At 40.4% G+C, this 20,988-nt stretch overlaps 1 protein-coding gene across 50 annotated transcripts in view; it reads right to left on the bottom strand.

Annotated features, from left to right (window-relative positions):
- The window catches only part of camk2b1 (calcium/calmodulin-dependent protein kinase (CaM kinase) II beta 1), a 70,625-nt gene that overhangs the window by 10,582 nt on the left and 39,055 nt on the right, over positions 1 to 20,988 (bottom strand). For 5 of the 50 annotated variants that reach the window (XM_067519749.1, XM_067519748.1, XM_067519795.1 and 2 more), the window contains 5 exons: positions 18,425 to 18,520; positions 13,240 to 13,277; positions 10,899 to 10,931; positions 7,673 to 7,741; positions 3,331 to 3,375 (listed from right to left, as the gene is read on the bottom strand). In XM_067519749.1, coding sequence (XP_067375850.1) covers positions 3,331 to 3,375; positions 7,673 to 7,741; positions 10,899 to 10,931; positions 13,240 to 13,277; positions 18,425 to 18,520 — 281 coding nt within the window. The remainder of the gene's footprint in view (positions 1 to 3,330; positions 3,376 to 7,672; positions 7,742 to 10,898; positions 10,932 to 13,239; positions 13,278 to 18,424; positions 18,521 to 20,988) is intronic. The other 45 variants (XM_067519759.1, XM_067519758.1, XM_067519797.1 and 42 more) reach the window with 25 other exon arrangements.

The raw sequence follows: 20,988 nt of genomic DNA, 5'->3' as shown, positions 1-20,988 counted from the left end.
CAGTCTGAGTACATACTGTGCTGTACGTCCTTAGCGGACACAAACACACACACACACACACACTTGTGTTGATGACACATGAAGACACACATCACAAGAGTGACAAAGATGCGTAATGTTCACAGTCAGAACACAGGCCACCAGGGGTGAAATTTCAGTGTTGCCATGTGAAAACGGATACACACAATGCTCAAAAACCCACGTTGTGCTGTTAATGTGTTAGTCACAATCATCTAACCTGTGCATATTCAAATCAGATCATTCCACCAAACCCATTGTGCCAGCTTCCCTTTTTCTTACTCTTGATCCAAAACCTTTTTTTCTTTTACATTTATTCCAGGCGAAGCTCCCTCTCCTTCATCTTCAGTGTGTGTGCTTGTGTGCACATCACACCATGTGGACAAATGACGTCTTTCCTCCGCAGGGTGCTCTCGTCTCTCGCTGAAACTGACAGAAACTCAAAGGGATGTGCTTTATCCATCTATTTCCACAACAGAAGCAGGCGGAATTGATTCTCGTAGAGTGATTAATTGTCAGCTTGAGGAGACGAACTGTAAACTATCCCTCTGTCTGTCTGCCTTTCACTTCTCAAGCTTTTTTGCCGGAGGAAAAGTTAGCTTCCGATTTCCAATTACGAGATTAAATAGGTCTAAATTCCCCTGCATGTAGAGGAGAATAGAGAGGCTCAGTGACCTCATTAAAAGTACAGACGTGTGTAAGCGCACAAACACGAAAAAAAAAAAGAAAGCATCCAAATGGTTTGGTAGCTTTTCCTAAAGCACCTGAGGAGAGGAAGAGAGTGAGAAGTGTGTGTGTGTGTAAGTGAGAACTGTGGCAAGTATCCTCAAATACCAGATATATTATTAAAGTGTGATTACACCCAGTTTGTTTGGACTGAATCAGAGACAATCTTTGTGAATTTTTTTTTACATCCAAATTCATTCGATTTCATCTTGCCACGTTACAGCTAAGACAGAGATTGCAAAATATTTATTTTGCAATTTATTGATATATTTGTAAATTTGATACACTTTGCTACTATGCCTCATATGTATGTATGGGGTATTTAATTTTTCTCGCATAATCTTCAGGGATATGTAGAAAATGTTAAGATACGTTGCTTTGCACCATCAAATATTTCTTGTGAACAATCGAGACTACGTGATTCTAAAATGGAGAATTGTTACCTGCACAGATGGACTGAGCTAAGTGAGCTAAGCTTCTCGACACCAGTGTTAAAACAGTCTTCTTCACAGATAGTCTTCTGTGCCTCCCTGTCCCGTTCAGACTTAGTGTAAACGATTCGAAGCATTTCACTCTGAGGACTGACCCAAATCGGATGCAAAGGTCACTCCCTTGCTATCCAAAACCTCGATGTGGCTTTGGAACAAACTACGTTACTGTTCTCCTTTTAGCTGTGCACATCACAACTCAGCAAAAACAACTTGAACGCGCACACACACGTATAGCGAATGCTTGGCCATATCTGGGTATCTTACTGCAAAGTCATGCAGGTTCATGCACAACCTCTAAACACACAAAAACACATTTAACAACTACATTTAAGAGGCTGTACCACAATGTAGAAATATACAACAATCATTACACAACAAACGAATAAAACAATTAACTACACCGTTGATTGTACAGCATAATATAATTAAAGATCTTGCTCTTGCATGTTTAAACATAAAATGATTAGCATTACTGCTCATTAAGCTGCACAAAGATGCAAAACAAAGGGCAATAACAGGAAGACGCATGTGAACGGATGATGCTAAGATAAGCTTTTACTGAAAACTCACATAAGCAAAATGTGATTTCTGTTACTTGCTGAGATCTAATATTCAAGCTGTGTTAGGATATTTTACCTGATGTAATTTCCTGAGTACTTGCTTCTTTTGGTTCAAATTTGAGTAGTACATGCAAATGGCTGCCATTAAACTTCCCTCTGACTTCCCTACATTAAATTATTGCTCTACTTTCAGCTAAAAAACGGCTCCCGACATCACCTGCTCTGTAAAAGCAGGTTTACCATCATTACAAACTCCATAGTGTGCGCAATAAGATGAAATAAGTGAAGGTTCCTCCAACTGATCTCATCTGGAGCCGTTTTTCAGCTAGAAGCAGAGAAATATTTTGCTATAGGAATGTTAGTGGGATGTTTTAAAGCATTAATGTACATTTTAACCCTAAACTAAAGCCATAGAAAGCAAGATGAAAATTGGTGACACTGTCCTTTAAGACTACTTTCATGATGGTCCACTGAGCTAAAATATTAAACTTCAAAATGTAGCGTACATTAATGTAGTAATCACCTTAAAACAATCTGTGTAAAGATGTAGACACAAACTTTTTAACCAAGATATTTACTGCAAAGTAATGGGGCTATTACTGGGTACACCCACCAATCTATAAATGTCTTGTGTCTTCGATTTTGTCTGCTGCTGTCAATAGAGCAGGTATGTTGTCCCCATCAGATTACAGCTTAATAAATACACATAAAGTACAGTATAACAAACAGTAGGGTTACAGCTACAAATGCACTGACAAAAATTAAAGGACGGGTTTACATTTATACAGCAGTCATTTGCCTATATGAATACTAAAAGAAGTTTGACTTACTATAAACAATACCCCTGTTAATTCAGGCCTTTCAGAAACCCCTCCAAGAGTTGCCATGTATGTACAGTAAGTGATGGGTATGAGTAAATGTTATCTATCTGATGACAATCAAAGCTTTAACCTTACAGATTAGGAAGATTTCTTCCAAAGTTGGAGCGTTTCTTTGGTTCAAAAGTCCCCTTTTTTTGAGGCAAACACAAAACGGGCAATTTCACACTAAAACACTTGAACATTGGAAAATATACACCTAAAGCTCACATTAGCTTTAGATACACATTTGAAAAAATATTTGGCCCCCATGACTTTGTTTGTGATCAGTATGAAGAGTAGGAAAAATTACAACAAGAAAAACATCTTCCTCTTCAAAATGGCTGCCTGACTGTTGTTTAAAGTCACAATGAATAAATGTGATCCTGATTTTTATTATTTGACATCCACTGGATTAAAATAAAGCACACTTACTGGGGGCTTAAGAAGTGACTCAACTTTTTTTAAACCTGTTTTCTGGAATAGGTAACTGAGGAGTTTAATCTCTCTCTCTTGCACACACACACACACACACGCACGTAAGCACATTAGTAAATCACTGGCATGGTGTGCTCACGGAGATGCATGACAAAAACAAAGATCAGGAAAAGATGAGGGAGAGGAGGAGAATGCCAAAGAAGGATAAAGAGCGGGTCAGGACTGGGTAATTATGTATACCTTCGTCCCGTCCACGGGATTATGGATGACGGTGGTCTGAGGTTCCTGGAAGAAGAGGAGCAGAAGGTAGAGGGAGGAAGAAGGAACATGGAATAAATGAGAATAAGGAGAGAAAAGGGGGGTGAGAGAGAAAGGGAAGGAAAAAAAGAGTAAAAGATTTTGACATAAACGTTGACAGAGATGGACAAGTAAAAGTGTAAAAGAAAGAACTACGGGGACGAAAGAGAGCAATGCAAATGCTAAATGAAGAGAAAGCACTTGTTAAGATTGGCAGAGGAGAACGGGAAGAATCCTCATAATACGACAGAGTGGGAGGATGAGCTGAAAACTGTAATTTGGAGTCAGTTCTGTTCTCTCTGCGCATGCACAGAGAAACACACACACACACACACACACATACACAGCAGAGACAGCGCTGAAGATCAAGGTGAAGTGTCTGTCCTGTGCACATCACTACTCAAATTTGTCACATGCGCACAGACATCATCATCATCATTTCAGGATCATTTTCTACAAGAAATTGAGTCTGACACGAGAATCACATTTATTTAACTGCTTACTTAAATAGGATTTTTAGGTTCCCACTTTGCTTAATTGTTTTCCTACAACTTCATTCCCATTACACTCAGCAGCATGTAAGGAGAATGAAATTATAGTTAATAGATTCAAAGCAAATGTTAATCAAAGCTAAGTGTAAGGTAGGTAAAATTAGCTCCATCTTTACAAGCAGCAACAATAAAGTGATTAAAGTCAATGCATCAATAAACAGAATGCATTAATGTTGTGCATAAAGAGTACTTTTACTTTTGGCACTTTGAGTATTTTTTAAGCTAAATCTCTTTTACTTAAGCAGCATTTGCCTCTAAACCCTCTGACTGCTTCAGCTGAACGGCCACTCTAAACTGTCCACTTACAGTTCAGCAGATAAAGTAACAGAAAAGAGCTTTTTTACTATTGCATCTTTTATTACTGCAATCAAATACCTACTTGCTTCAGCTATGCTATGTTTCAAACACAGGTCTTTGCCCTGTGTGGCTCACCAACCACACAGCATTTCATTTTAGCCACCCAAACATCACTCACTGATTGCTGATGATTCAGAACAGTCATATTTCTCCCTTTCCTGCAGCTCTCCAGAGTCTGCTAAAAACTGTCTCAGTAAATCAGAGCCCACCACCAACCCCCATGATTGTTTGCAGCACTCTACCCCCCCTTAGGAAGTGACACTTCTGTGATGACCAATCATCCGCCATTTCTCGGGTGAAGATGGTAATGTTGTCAGGGGCAACCATCGCTCAGGGCAACAGACACCGGTGGCAACTTGGGAGAAGGTGATGAGCGAGAACAAAGTAATGAAGGAGTTAACGTACCAAATGGCCAAATGGTAACTAGCTCAAGTCCCTAGCAACAGAGATCACAGCCGCCCTCCTACTCTCTCTTCCCTTCAAGCAGCAGAAAAAAGCCTCTCGTGCTCTGTGGTTGTGCCCACACTTCCATACACAGTGTCAAGCAAAGAGATGTCCCATCAAATGCTTCTGAAAGTATGTCTGCACTTGTGCTAAGTGGGGTGAGGCTAAAGCTAACATCATATGTGTGCGTGCACACACACACACACACACTTGCAAGAATGAGCCACAGTACCATGGAAATACACTCGCTTGGTGTTGCACCATGAGAGTGACCAAGCCAGAACCAGGCCTACTGCTGCTGTAGCAAGACACACCATCAACAGTGGTTCAGTAACCAAAAGCCAACTGCAAACAACTGGGTATCCTGGGATAAATGAGACATTTTATCTGTTGTATACTAATATATATGTAAGTGTATACTACAACTATTGCAGCATGCAAAGATGAAAAATCTAATTCTAGTGTTAAGGAACTGTTTTTTTTTTTAATTTAATAAAGAAGTTAAAGAAGTAAGTAAAAATCGCTTTAGTTTCAAGTTACTAGGCTACTTCATAATGCCTCCACTACACCAACTGTTCAGCACGGTGGAAAAAACTTCAATCTTTGGGGTTGTGTGGCATCCAGGGCACAGGAAACACCTCACACACCACAAAACCACACCTCAAAATACACAGTGAACGAGCTTCACAGTCCCCTGACTTCAACACCAATGAAAAAATGTGGGTATATTCTTAAACGTGGCAGCCTGAAAGATGAATTTCTAAATTAACAATATAAAGACTTCGATAACTACCAAAGCTATCAACATTGGGAGTTATTAATTATCCATTTGACTGCAAAAACACAACAACAGAACCTCTAATTTGCCCAGAGGTACCTAAATTGTACACATTATTGTTACATGCTTAGATGGAGCTTCTCATGCCCGCAGTGACAAAGTTATATTTAGTGTACGGGAGTGCCAAGAAGCAAATCCAAATTTCTCAGCTCAGCTGTGTTTCATGTCTAAGTTGGTGAGATCATTAGCGCGGCATCTAGGACTTGGTTGCCAGTGATTTATGGCTGAGCATGGTGAGTGACCTGGGTATATAAATGGCATTATATAATGAGCCATTCTGGAATAATAATAACGTTCGGTAGAGAATAGTGTCAGAAACATTATCCCCTTACTCCTTTGCAAATATAGCTCACTACTGGAATATAAGTCAAATGGTTTGATTTTAGTGAAATGAATCTTCACACGAATGACAATCAGGGTGCAAACATTCACATTTTGTCCTTTTTGCAAATCCACTTACAAAAAATGTGTAGCTATACTATGACCCAAATTAGAATTAACTCCAAACTTCATATGATTTGTGAAAGGAAATGTGACTGTAGTTGAAAACCTAACAACAATAAAATGTTCATTTTAAAACAGTATTTAAGTTTGTGCCACTTTCAATAATAATAACTTTTTCACTGTTGCTTTTAGTGCTGTTTTGTCTTCATGGTGTAGTTTTTGACCAGGATTTACTAGCAACTACATCTAACAGATACTGGTGTACTGTATTTATACTACAATTCTTTAAACACATTCACAGTACTCCGTTCTAAAACCAATTAGGTGCACTAGTGATGATTTAGGTGAGTTGCTTTAAAGGGTGTGAGTCTTATAAAATATTGTCAAAAAATGCCAATGTTGTAATGAAAAAAGTGAAAATGTCCAAAATGACAGAATACTTTTTAAAGGCACTGAGGCTGTGAGAGGCATAAAAAAGGGCACAAGCTACAAAACTGTCACCTCCTGTAGCGCCTCACCTTGAGTGATTAGCAAAGCACTCACTCTTCACTGTACTAACTTTAGTCATGAAAAAAAAAGAGCTAGAATTCAGGTTTTTCCTTTTCCTAAAATTAAAAGCAGAAAGGGGTTCTCACCTGCAATGTTTTTACATTGGTTAATAAAGTATTTATAGGACAAAGTTGGGCTAGTTAAACTTTTCTACAATAGCTACAGTTGCTTGGAACAATTTAGAGCAGCTAAAATTGATCCACTCAATTGTATGTGTACACCTACACATTTGTTGAAAAAACATAAAGCTGTGTTGTTGGGTGATCTTAGTTTAACAGATTAATCACTGATAGCAACTGACAGTTACTGAAAATAAAAGCAAAGTCTCCTGCTGCCTTAGTGTTCATTTCTACATACACACGGCATCATGTCCACACAGAATGAGAAGAAAATGCTCAATGAGCACAAATAGCTTTGAAATCTCCCCCGGAGGCCTGATGCTGAGTAAGTATTCCTTCTCACTCTTCTGAACTATCCTCTGAGGTGTAAACGCTCACAGGTACCTTCTACAAAAGTAGTTTGTGACACACAAGGCCAACAGCATGCAGATTTTGTTTCCAGCAGATTTCACAAATTTTCACATCCATCAACAGAAAGAGGAGGAATGTGCCTCTGAAATCAGCTGGTGGGCTTTTAGGCTAGGAGGACAATCTGCAGACCTTTGGACTCTGCTCACATGATAGGGAGCCATTTCTCTACCAAGGCATATATAGTAAGGAGGGGGTAAATTGCACTGACAGTCCCAGCAGGCATTGGCTGCTTGTTCCTCTTTGAAAAACTCTCAGTGACAGAAAGAAATGACACAGCGGCACAATATCAACGCGAGTACAAGTCACACAGCATGCCCACCTGCCACAGGAAAATGTTTCCTTACACCACCTGCGGGTTTAAGACCTTCCTAATTGCTGTGGCCATCACAATTGTAAGATCAACCACAACCGACAAGATGGACAGAAAGGAAAAATAGAATAAGGTGATGGAGTAAGGAAGTGGGGCAGGGTCAAGGTAGGGGTTATGAGGAGCGACAGATGGGAGGTGGGTCTGACAGACCTACACACACACACACACACACACAGGTGAAGGGGGGTTAAGAGGTAAATACCAGAGCAGGTGAAGGGATGTTTCCTTTGGGGCTGGTGACTATGCTGTTTTTGGTGCTGTTTGTCTGGGGCTGTGCAGGAAAGGAGGAAAGGAAAGGAAGGAGACACAACAAATAGTGTTAACAACAGGAAGACGTTGGAGTGTGTGTCCATGCACAAGTGTGTATGCGCTCATATGTAAATTCCCTTGTAAGAATCAATTCTGAGCTTATCATTGTGAAGTGGTCACGGATGGATTCATCAATGGATCAACTAGGCACAGGAGCCTCCGTATGTTTTTTTTTCTTCAAATTAACCCGGCTCAATTTAGGTGATAAAAAATGATATGAACAAACAAAAAATAACACGAAAGGATCAAAGGAAGCAAAAACACAAATCCTAAATTACCTAGAACAAATCACAAAATGATCCCAAAAATAGCGCAATGAGTATCTTGTGAATATCTATGGTCAGTTAACTTTATATAAAGTGCACAAAACAGAAAAACAATCGAAATCAAATCACTACTCGGTGCGACCACTCTCTGCTTTAAAACTGCAGAATTCTCCTCTGGTCCACGCCTGCACACAGGTAGGTTGTTCTGAGTTCTCTTGGAAAACTAGACACAGTTACATGGATTCAGTTTCTTCTGTCTTTTCATATAACTCCAGACCCATGTTCTTCTTGCATCTGAAGATAGTTCTGTGTGACCCTGGATGGATATTCAGGGGTAGTTGGCATCATATGAATTAGGGCCCAAACCAGATGCCTCCCTGATGCCACTGTGTAATGAATAAACATCAGAGATGCTTATAACAAATAAACTTTCCCTGAGACTTTAGGTGCAGGTGTCTGAGTGTAGAGTCCCCAGTAGAGGGCAGGCGGCGGCAGCAGCAGCAGCAGGGGCTGAAAGAGTTGCCTAAAACTTTAATTTACAAGACTGATTTGTAATTGTGAGAGGTGACATAAGGGGGTGGATGACACTATGTGTCATCATCACAGTGTCGCTGGTGACTGCCGCTGCTTTGGATTTCACCCTGCACCGATTCAACTGCACCATAATGAATCACCTTTAAACACCTCCATTAAATGCTCTTTTGAAGACCACACATCAATGTCCGGCCAGTCCTTTATAGCTTAGTTCAATCGTAATGATGTTTGCATTGAATCTACATTAGATTATTTGTAGTCTTATTTAGAAAATATTAAGATTAATTTACTAAGTGATGCAGAGTTCTGGATGTGAAGTGAATCACTAAAGTGACTCACCCTAAGTTTAAGTCATCTTCCTTTTTATAAATTGTAATCATGTAACACTATTACTGTACATCTAAGCTATTCTTAGTGAGTGATAGAGGTCAAGTGAAGTCGTGACCCATTATTTCTTCGTGTCGTGCGACTGTTAGGAGAAAGAGGGTGAAAGTCTTTGATACATTGCTTTCATCGCAGTCCAGCGCTATGGTCTGTGAATAAATAAATATCTTTACAGTAATATGAGTTCTGTGAGCCCCTGGGCTTACTCAAGAAAGGAGAGGAATGGAGGAGAGAAAAGGAGAGGAGAGGAAACAAGGAGAGATCACACATCAGCATACACAAGTGCAAAGACATAACACAATGCATAAACACATCACGAAAATAAAAGCTGGTGCAAGGTGACAAAAAGCTGACATATGGGGCATTTCACATAGTCACATAAAGTAATTACACACACACACTCACACACCGGTGGCCAAACAAACACCCATACTCAAGCACACACTAGACCAACCAAAGGCCTTGTCAGCCCTCACTCTGCTGCCTATGGGGGCGAAGTTGCAACAGGAAATGTTTTTCTCATCAAAGTAAACGATTAGCTTGCTGAGCCGATGTGGTCAAAGTGTGTTTGCAGCTGTCAACTCAGGCTACTAGAGTTTGTGTCACTTGCACCTGAGGTGAGCAAAACCCTTAACATGAGAAGATGAGGTTTAAAATGAATGGCACCTTGACAGTCCTTTTATTGAAGTTCACCGGTGACGACTGTGGGGTTATAACTCAACGAGCACGTCAGAGGTCAAGATGAGATTAAACATTTTCACAATACACCATTTAAGGATGTAAAGAGGGAGAAATGTGCGTAAAAGTACCCACAAGTTGGAAAGGAGGCCAGTGCACGGGGGGGAGTAAAGAAGGGACGTTGGCAGAAGAGATGGTAGGTTGTGTAGGAAAAAAGAAGCATGCTAAGGCAGAGGGAAATTTAGGTTCCTCAGGGGAGAAAAGACCACAACTTCGCATACACATTGGAATAAATTGAACCTGCTAAAAAGAATTAAAACAAAAAAATGAAGTTTTTAATTTGTGATTCTAAAGAAATTTCAAAATAAAACAACAAAGGCCAAACCGAACAACGCTTTTCACCAACTGAAACAGGCTAAATGAGTGAGTATAAAATTAAGGACGTGAAACTAATTACAGGAAACTGTTTGAAATACTTGAAACACTTGTGAGCTTGTGTTTTTATTTGTTGTAATACTGAAAATATTCTGTTGAATCAAAAATCAAAAGCCAAATCGAAATACTATCCATGACTGTACTTATGTAAATCGTGGTTCAAAAGTGTTGTATTCAGTGCATAGAAGTGGTCCCAGTAACGAGTACAAGCATGCTCCCACCTGCCCATAAAGTACTGCTACATCTACTTTTTATTTTTAAGTATCATCGAAGAGCTCTGTATCAAAAACTACAAGCACAAGCACCGCCTTGATTCTAAAAAAGGGTGTCCCTGACAGATCTGGAGCAGCATCCCTGGAGTAATTCTGAACTAAAACATCCTGCTTCCATTATGTTTTCAGGGAAATGTCAGGGTTACTCTTGTGGCGGTGCGCTGTGCAAGGGCCAATTCTGACTGGCATTTCCTGTCAATCGAGCATGACTTTCTTACAGTATCTCTTGCTCGCTGCTCATGTTAACCACTAAGTTTTTGACACGGTGCTGCTGTTGTGCATATGCGCACTACATGGTAAATGAATCACTTCTTGTGCACTAAAGCATGATTTCCTGCCTACATGAGTGGTGTTTAAATACAAAAATTAGGCTCCATTGTGCCATAGGCTGACACTTTAGTGAACTGAGGGAACCTCAACTTCACCTATGAAACAGAGTTACGTTAAAAGGAAAGTGGATAAAGCAAATACAAGAGTTGAGAAAAGAGTGGAGTGGAGAAAGAGTGCGAAAAAAGGAGTGACGGGGCAAATGCATAAATTGCATGCTCACCATATACTGCACAGTGGAGCTGGACTTGCGTTTCTGTCCTCAGGCGATGGGGTGGATGGATGGATGGATTTATCAACAGATGGATGGATGGTAGAAGAAGGTGGGGATAAAGTAACCAATGACAAAAAGTGAATGTGCTGGTACAAAGAACAAGAGAGAAATTCTCTAAAATAACATTTATAAACTTTATAGGCAACATAGATTCAATCTTTAATAAGAGCAAGAGGAGTCTTTTTCCAGGCAGATGGTGCAAAACAGATGAACTGTTTTAAGTTACTGCAAAAGCAGGAAGATGACAGCATGTGAAAAAAAAGAGCAGTGGTTTAAGTGGAAGTCATCAGCAGATCACAGGAGACTTGTTGAGAAGGGAAAACTGTGACCCAATGTCAAGAGATAAAGAGCATTTGGGGCAACAAGGAGCAAGATGGAGGCATAATAAATCAGCAAAACAATAAAATGCAAAATTCATTATGTCAGAATACTGAAGCATCCTCCCAAAAGTCATTCTAAATTTTAAATCGTGGTTGACTCAATACTTAAGTTGATGCATGTTGCATTTATACATCAATAACTTATACGCACAGGGATCTGTGGACTTACTGTATGTGTAAACACTCGAAACGAACAAGAGCAAAGAAAGCACTGGAAACCTCCTGTGCTGTATTTTAAAGTCTTGTGAATTCAGAACAAATCTAATTCAATCACTTTGTAGCAGATTATCATTTTGTGTAACCATCACATTGACGTATAAGAATGCAACGTGTAAGAACTTTTAGGGAAAAAAAAAGAATCAGATCAGTGTAAGAAAACTGAAAAAAATCTGAATGAAGTAGGTTTTATTGGCAGTAGCTGGCAGCACAAGGGGGTTGATAGTTGGTGCCAGAGAGAACAGGTGCTACAGCTGAAAATCGTCAGGTGCCTTTATGCTTTAATGAACTGGCGGGAGAAAAGGATGGGATGAGTGGCTAGGAGTCGCCCCACGAACAAAAAGGCATGTGGGGAGAAGAGGGGGAGAAGGAGGAGAGCAGGGGTGGCAGCAAATGAAGAAGATGCCTTTAGAAACGGTTTGGGGCAAGTGTGTGGGGAGCCTGTTGCTAGGCGATGAGTGCGCTGCAGTGGAAGTAAGCGTCTATTTCTGTCGTCTGAGTTTCCAGGGTCCAGACTGGCAGCTATTCCTGGAACCGGAGTCACATTCCCTACTGAACTGACTGAGCACAGAGGAAGGGGAGGGGGGGCTGTTTGCAGGCACGCACACACACACACACACACACACACACACACACACACACACACACACACACACACACACACACACACACACACCTACACACACACACACACACACACACACACACTGCTGCACTTAAGTGAGCCACACATGTGGACACCCACGCTTACGCACACACTACTGTATATGCAGGCATGCTCACACTCCAGTTTACGCTTTCATTCTCTTCTCAAACCAACAAAATGTGATATAATCACACACAATAACACACACTTTTACTCTGTGTCCACATGCATGTGCGAAAAGCTCAACCAAACATAAAGTAAAACGCTGGGAAGCAAGCATCCGTTTGCATGTACACAATGTTCCACGCTTCGTCGCACTCTAACTTGCATGTGCGCTTGCACACATACAGACGCATTAATGGAAGCTGTGTGTGGGATGTGTCGCTGTAGCATGTGTATGCGCAAGCGTGGGATGGTGAGAGATCTTCATTAAAGGATGAACAGGAATGTGGGGTTAAAAACCAGATGGGGTGAGCGGGAAAAGGAAGCACTGATAGAGGAGGAAAGAGGCAGGAATGGAGGGATGAGAGGGCAGAGGAAGTGATGGAGAAACGAATGTGGAGGGCTGACAGATGGTTACATTTAGTAATGAGATGGAGAGGTGGCGACAATTTGAATAATGCCAAATCAAAGGATGTGCTACTTGAGGCTTGAGCACTTGCAAGTAAGGCTGTGTTTCTTTCACAAAATATTCGTGAAAGTATTTACTGTACACACCCAAAACGGTGTGCAATGCTCGACAGAAAGATCCAGCAGCCTCAATATGGACACAAGACCACAATCTCCACTGGTATTAAGGGCAAATAATGCCACAGCATGAGACACAGAATGAATGACAGGGAAACACATTCAGCAGTTAACAGGAGTGAGCTACACACATAGCTTAGACAGGCCAGATCAGGACATAAACTAGTAGTGGAGCTGAGAAAAAAGGCAGAGAAGAGGAAGAAGAGGAAGAAGAGGAGGTAGAGTCTCTAGCTCTACATAATAAAATCAGAGAGAATCCAGATGTGAGATGAACAGAGAAGAAGAAATTGGTGACCCTTACCTTAACATCTGCCTTTTTATTGAGCAAGGTCTTAGCTGCTGCAATGACAAGCACAGAAAAAAAGTCTATGAGAGGAAACAGAGAAGTACTCCAACAAAAGCTATATTTCATTGTACTTCTCTACATGATACATATTTCATAGGGAGTATAGGCTACAAAGAAATCAATCCTTTTACTTTGTGAAAGTGCTCTTTGCCTGGTAAAATGTCCCTTTTCACAAGATAATAACTCGGCACTCTTATGCTGAAAGGGCATGTCAGCACCTTTCTAAATAAAGCGCTTAAACTTTGTTTCACAATTGCAGCCCTTGTTTCTCTTCCGCCTCCAGAATCCACTACTAAAGAACGGATACTGCACGAGCAACTGATTTAGCCATTAGTCATACAGTACAACCCGCCTTGATCTGTTTCCCCTACAAAAGCAGCATGTACTGTACTTCCAATGAAGTTGTGGTTTCTTTAATTTGCCAACTCAAGATTTATTTCAGCTCATGTGGGGCCTTTGTTCAGCTGCTTGAACAGACACTAAAAAACTAAAAAGCTGCGTCCAAACGAGTTACTATTTCTAGTCTCTAAAAACAAGCTGGTGTGTAAAGTCTCAAAAGTAAAACCTCAGGCGGGTTTAGTGGGGTTTTTTTTCAGTGATGCTGTGCAGCCAAGATACTATATCTTTTTAAAATAGCAACTGTTTATCAGCTATATGATCTTTGAAAACCATTATACTTGCTAGTTAGGTCAATTAAGAGTATGGAAAGGCTTTAATGAGATCGTATAACCTGTTACAGTAAATAATAATGGTGGACTAAAGTTAAATATCCATCAACCCTTTTTATTTCTGTTTTAAAAATAGACCGGTTTCTCTAAGGTTCGAACGTGATGATTTCTCTTTTCACAATACAAAGATGTTGTTGAAGTCAGTGAAATTCATTAATTGCTTCACATCCGTTCTTTCACCGAAGCCCCTCAGGGCTGAGAGGAAGCCAAAACAAAAATGGCTGCCTGGCACTGCAGCCACCTAAAGCCAACAATAAGCCCAGCCTCAAAGAACTCAGTGGGGATCTTAGTATGGGATTAGTCTTCAGTCTGCTCTCTAATGAGGGGTAATTAGGAAAGAGGGTAGGAGAGGAACAATAATGTAGACAGTCCACGGATGAGCATAATACCCATAATCCCATACAACTATGGAAACTGGACAGGAGAAAGTCCACAGGGCATTTGATAGTAATCTACGCTGCTAAAGCATGGATAGCCAGGTGGTTTAGCCAGGTGGCATTAGATAGATGCACGTTCACCCACCGGAGCCCCAGAATATTTCTCTAGGTGATACTGGCATCTGTGGTGATGTGCACAGACAGGACATCAGATGTGAACAAGACTAGATGGGTTTGTTTGTGTTTTTGCTACTTAAAGGTTGACACAAAATATGCACTTGAAGACTTGTTGGTAGTATGGAGCTCCATCCATCAATAAGAGAAATCTTTAGGCATACGGAAAGTAATATGTTTCGTTGTTTTATTCCCGTTTTCTGCAGATTAACATTATCTCTGTTGCTTTGGATTGTGGAGGCATCCTCACATTTACACCCAGGTGTATCTCTCCACTGGAATTTTTGGAGCTACAGAAACATTATCAGTTATCTTGTGGTTGTACAGCGTGAAGTATCCTGTTTTACAGTACAAACAGTTGAAGTGTGGCTCTGTACAGACACCGGCTACAGACAACAGTTTACAAATGACTTACTACCACATTTACTGTAAGAATAGTATAGTATCCAGTAAGGGAAGCATCAGTACTGGCTAAAAACGAGAAGCTGCTACCTCAATATGACTGCACACTGTCATTTGCCAATTATAGGGTAAAAAGGGTCAAAGTTTATCAAATCCAATTTTCTGATTGGATATACAAGTTAAAATGGAGCTACATTTCAGGATCAGATTATACCAATGCCAATTCTTTGGATTGGATCTTCTCAAAAAAACTACTAATACTTACCCTGCACCTTTATTTGGAAACATTATTAAGGCCTTGCCATAAAATGTATTAAATATATGTTCATTAAGTATAGTTGTATATATGTCAATGTAATACAGTGCTCTGAAAGCACTGTTTTACAACTGGGGCCAATAAACCTTATATTGGATCATCTGAAGACAACCTATCTGAAAGAACCGTAATAACCCTTTTATAGCAGAATTACCAGCACAGTTATTTTGAGAATCACCTGCCAGTCCAGGTCCCAAACTTCTCTTCTCTTTCTCTTACTCTCTTAGACATAATCCTTACTGGGACTTTTTAAGGGGCTGAGTGGAATTTCATATCTAATCAGATGCAATCACATCAGTAGCCAGCCACGTTACATAAAACACTATTTTTGGCAGTCTGGAATTTTTGCTTTCTTTCTCTTTGCGTCTCTTTCTTTTTGTCTCCTTCTCTGCTCTCGCTCTCTGTGAACATGAGACATACAGTAGCTCCTCTTTAAATTTCTCACTTCCGTTTCCAAATATGCTCCAAGCCATCTACAGTACACTGGAGTTTCTACAGAAGCCTGAATCCCATGAGAATTTCCACTGGGCAGTGATTGGGGGAACAACGAGGTGAACAGTCAAAAGGAGGCAAGCTCAAAGTCTACTGGAGTCCTGGTCTAGTCTTTTTAAAGAAAAAATACTTTTTGAGCTATATCTTATGAAGTGAGACTATGATACAAGGAAGATACAGCATTAGAAAAATATAAACGCTGCCTTTTGCGCTGCCGAAGCCTTTTATGCGCTCACCTCATTGGTATCTCATGTCTGAAGTTAGGCTTGCATATTCAGCAGTTGTGGAAGTGATAAAGAAGCACTACATAATTCAGAGCGATGTGAGTGTGAGTGGCATGAATGTGCATGTGGTTATTGTTGTGCTGTACTTCCTCAGTGTCCTTCCAAAGACTAGTTGTTACTGAGGAGAAGAAATGAGGTCAGAATTATGTCAAGTTCACTCTCTCATATTCTCGGATGGCTTTGCAGAGGAGGAGAGGATATGAAAGGAGAGCAGAGAGGAAGAGTAAAGAAGAATGACGTCTCCCTGTCATCCCTCCAGACACCATTACTCTGTCAAACAGGACCTTGTGGAAAATCTGTACCGAAGTTTGCTTAAAAAAATGCCTTTTATTCCATTGATGGAGATGAAATCTCTGCAGACACCTAAAAAAAAAAAAAAAAGGAATTAAGGTAGCTTAATTCACACTGAAGGTGAGGAAGCAAGGGGTGCTCCTTACCTTGCCACAAATTACACATGAAGCAAGGAGAGAGAGGAGGAAGAGATTAAAACAAAAAAATATCAATGACAAAAACTTCCACCCTATTAAAAACACGCAAGATGCACCACTGAAAGAGCGAAGCAAGGATGGGCATGGGGACTCAGCGATACACAAACCAAAAGGTGCCTTCTGACCCACTCAGGTGTCTCTAGAAAAAACTTTCCATTTGTCATTTCAAAGGCCTGGATACAAGATACATATATCCTGTCCCTGTGTGAAGACAGGGTTAGGTCTTGTAGATGCTAATTGTTTTTGTGTGTATGAACATCCAACACAGAGTGAGGCCTCCAGTAAAGCGGTGGGCAGAATGAGGCTCACTGGGGGGTGGCAGCCCACGGTAAATATTTGATTGGAGCGTAGTGGAGAATGAGGGACAGAGAGAGACTGTGCAGTCCCATTACGCCACTACTATGGTCTCCTTATTTATGGTGTTCAAAGTACAGCATGAAAACATGCACAATGCTGAGCATGAATTACATGTTTAAGTTTTACCAGAAGGGCAGAAATAAGATGATCAGGGGGGTTGACCAAATTATTTTGTGTCAGATGAGTATGCAAAAAGCCAAATTGACTGGATGTGTCCTAACACTAATGGTGTGGTGGTTGCTGCTTGCTTTTGAGGTGTTTGAAAGTGAGTTTTTGCTGTGCGTATGTCACATTAACTTGACCACTGGACTGTTTGCGCAACCTGTTTTCATTCACAACAAGCACCAAATGTATTAAATATGCAGTCAGTTTGAGAACAAGCCCAGCCTTGCAACGCCCACAGTGTTCACCATGCACCCCATCCCCCACCAATGTCTCAGCGCATGCACCAGTTCAGTGCCCCATGCAGCATTCTCCGACAGCTCCCGGGCAGTTCCATCCTTTAAGTGACAAGAGGCTGAACTTTCCATTGTCATTGTCAGACAGAGAAACGCTAAGACAGAGGGACAGAGGAGTGAGCAGAAAAGAAAGGTAAGAATTTATGGAGGAAAGTGGGAAAGGTGGGATAGATGAGGGTGAACTGTAAATGGTGACCGGAGAAACAACAGTGGCCAAAGAGCTAGGAATGACAAAATATGGGAAAGTGAAATGCAGTGGTGATGTCACAGAGGTGAGATGGGATGAAAAAGAAGAAAGAGAAGAGATGAAGAGAAAACAAAGAGACAGGACAGGGATTTGGCAGGGCCCAGGCCATGCTCTGTGGGTGTGTCTAAAGGGGACTGGAAGGACGTGGGTCAGTGATGGTGACAGCAGTGATGGGCTCTGCAGCCAGCCTATCACATCTCAGACAGGAGCTGACAGATGTAGTAGTTGGGCTTCCATCGCTGTCTTATTTTCTAATTGTGGAGCTTCAACATAGGTGAGCAAGCGGATATATTTAATATTCCATAGTTCATTTAATTCACATTAATAATGACTATACAGATGTTTTCTATGAAAATGTATACCCACTGTCACTCTCACTACATCTTTCACAATGTTTGCACCATTACGGCAGATGTACAGCAATTAAGTAATAGATTCCTTAGATTAAAACAAAATCTAATCTATTAAACCACTTAACACTGCTTCTCTGTTAATTATTAGTGTTTTTATAATTAAAAACGACTTACTTGCTTTGACCCAGCTCTTTTTAAAAATACACTGACACACTTAGTTTCACACTTAATTTTCTAATGTTTATTGTTAAATGGAAACACAACTAGTGATGCTGATGAATCAATGGGAAGTGTAACTGGCAGTGTGGTCAGCCATCATGCTCTGAGCTCCCATGCAAAGGAAGGAGAGGGGGAGGCATAGAAAAATGAGAGGGGGCACAAAAGACTAGGAAGAATAAAGAGTTAAAAGCAGGGATAGAGAAGGGGGAGAGGGGTGGCATGCCCTGGGTGAGCCACCATGCTACCTTGTTCCACCAGCCCTGCGGTGGTGCCGGCGGCAGCAGCAGCTGCAGCCACGGCCGCAGTGACTGAGGCTGGAGCGGTGGTCTGCCTGCTGCCAACTGTTAAAAGAGTCCAATACCCAGTCACACAGGAAGAGAGGAAAATAAGAAGGCAAAGAGGAAAAAAAAGGAAGGAGAGAAAGAGGTGAATGAGGAACAGGGCGTAAAGATGGAGAAACGGTGGAGTGACATTCAGAGTAGAGGGTAAGACGAAAGAAGGTGGTACAGTAGGTGGGCAGGGCGGGGTAGAGAAAGAAAAGGTGAGGCACAGAAAGGCGGAGACAAACAGGGCTCGTTAGCTTAGAGAAGAGGGATTCATTTGTATTCAAGTGAGATCATTTAAGTTCGCCACAAATTTCTGTCACATTTGAATCTGCTGCTCCGACAGAAGGGTCGGCACAGAGACATCAGAGAGAGACACAAATCTTTCATACTATGAGACACTTTGATGCTTTTGTCTCTATGTATACCTGAAATAGCATTATTGTTAAGATGATGATGATCATGATGATGATGATGATAATACAGGGCGCAGCCAATGTTAGTAAAAGTTTGCAGTGCTCACAACCTTAATCAGTCAGCAGATTTCTGAGTCCACAGAAGTTAGCATGGAATTCTAGGACATAAAACTTTATTTAAACCTAAGATGTATATTTATAATATCATGGTATCACAAGACATTACATCAAAAATGAGAAGCACTGATACACACAACTGTGCATATAACACATGATTCATAATACATTATGAGAAAATAGCAATTGCATAAAGCCCATTGCATAAAGCACTGCTGGTGGCTTTTGCCATGATGTAATGTGGCACAGCTATTTTTTACAGTCTCTTGTTTTTTTTTTTTTTTTTACTTTCTAGCTATTTCTCATCCTCTGACTCATTCACCTGAGGACCTTGCACTTATAATGGAGTACTGCTTCCTGAGAATAGGAAGAAGAGCGAGAAAAAGCGTGTTTGAGAGTGGTGACACAGCCGGGCCGCGCACTCGGGTCAGTGTGTGGGAGTCTAACAGCTGAGTTGATCAGTGGATGTTCAGACCAGTTCCCATTGTAAGTCTTACAGTGTCCTAGTGTCTGCTGTGAGTCATGTTTACTGAAGCAACATGCCCGCACACACAAATGTCACTCAGACGCATGCATAGATATATTATTGTTGGCTTTATATGCGAACCAAACACACACACACACCCACACAGTACATGAACATAGACTTGGTGGTGGGATTTATTAAAGTTTAATTCTTGTCATATTCAAGAACTCCTCCCTTAACGGAATCACTTTCAAAGCTGAATGTCAGTCACTAGCATGAACTTTACAAACTGGCTTCTCCAGGGTCGACTGGGCTTAGAGGTTCTTTGACGCCATTACTGACACCTTTTTAAAAGGTGAACGGCAATGGCTAATTTCACTGACCACAACATGGCTGGAAAATGCCAGAGAAACTGATGAATTGCTTGTTGAGAAATACTAGATTTTGTGGCGGGGGACCTACAGTAACATAATATAGCTGCAATAAATAAGGCAAGAAGATACATTTTTGACTAAGGAAAGCCATATGTGCAAATGTCTCTGATGTAGAAAAGATGTACATCATGTAATATTATCTACGTTACATTATAGCAGCAATTTCAAATAACACTCAAACCTTCAAAAAAGTGTCACCTGGCACTGAAATATAGACAAAGACAAATCCACAGACACAAACACATACACAGCTTGCTGATCAAATTCAGCGTTTCCCCACATTTTACTACAGTACTTCAGCACAGTGTGAAATAAACAGTCTATGATGGCAAAGCAAAAATTTCTTTTAAAGTACTTTAGTTGTATGGGAGCCCAAAAGTGACAAATGGCTGTAATTATTATGCTTATTTATTAATTTTACATGTACTTACTTCTACATTTATTGATCTAGTTATCCATTTATTGGTGTTCCTTTTGGGCCTCCGTACACAGTAGGTGTGTTTAATAATCTACGAATAAAACATTTACTAAGTGGGTTTATGTATTGTGTTCTCTTTTTTATTGGTTGTTACTGTACTTTTTATCCTGTCTTTTAAGTTACCTGCTTTGTAACTCTGAGATTTAGAGAAGATATACACATTAAGCTTCTAATGTCACTTGCAGAAGATTTTTGCCACATAAATGGGTAAATTAGGAAAACTGTGTTGTATGTGTAGAAGCAACTTGGTGCACAAATTGACAAACTTCATATTGTGTCCTTTATTGTTTACCTAAAATACCTAAAATTATTAAGCTACTTTGGACTTATTTACAAAATATTATGTGTGCGTGCATGTATTTGTTACATTACATTCTTCCAAAGTGTTTTAAATGTTTAAATGTTTCCCTCTACAGGAAAACAGTCAGTTGTCATCATAATTATTCTATGCTCATCACGTAAGCATTGTTTTACAGTTTAAAAAGTGTAACTGATATTGGAATGTTTATTTGACAGCTGTTTTGTTATCCATTGTTTTTAAGATGGTTAAAGCTTTGGATTGCACACATTTCATT

Source organism: Channa argus, chromosome 11, assembly GCF_033026475.1.
Source record: "Channa argus isolate prfri chromosome 11, Channa argus male v1.0, whole genome shotgun sequence".
Taxonomy (NCBI): Eukaryota; Metazoa; Chordata; class Actinopteri; order Anabantiformes; family Channidae; genus Channa; species Channa argus.
The sequence above is the reverse complement of the archived record's forward strand: the minus strand, read 5'-3'. Positions and strand labels throughout refer to the sequence as shown.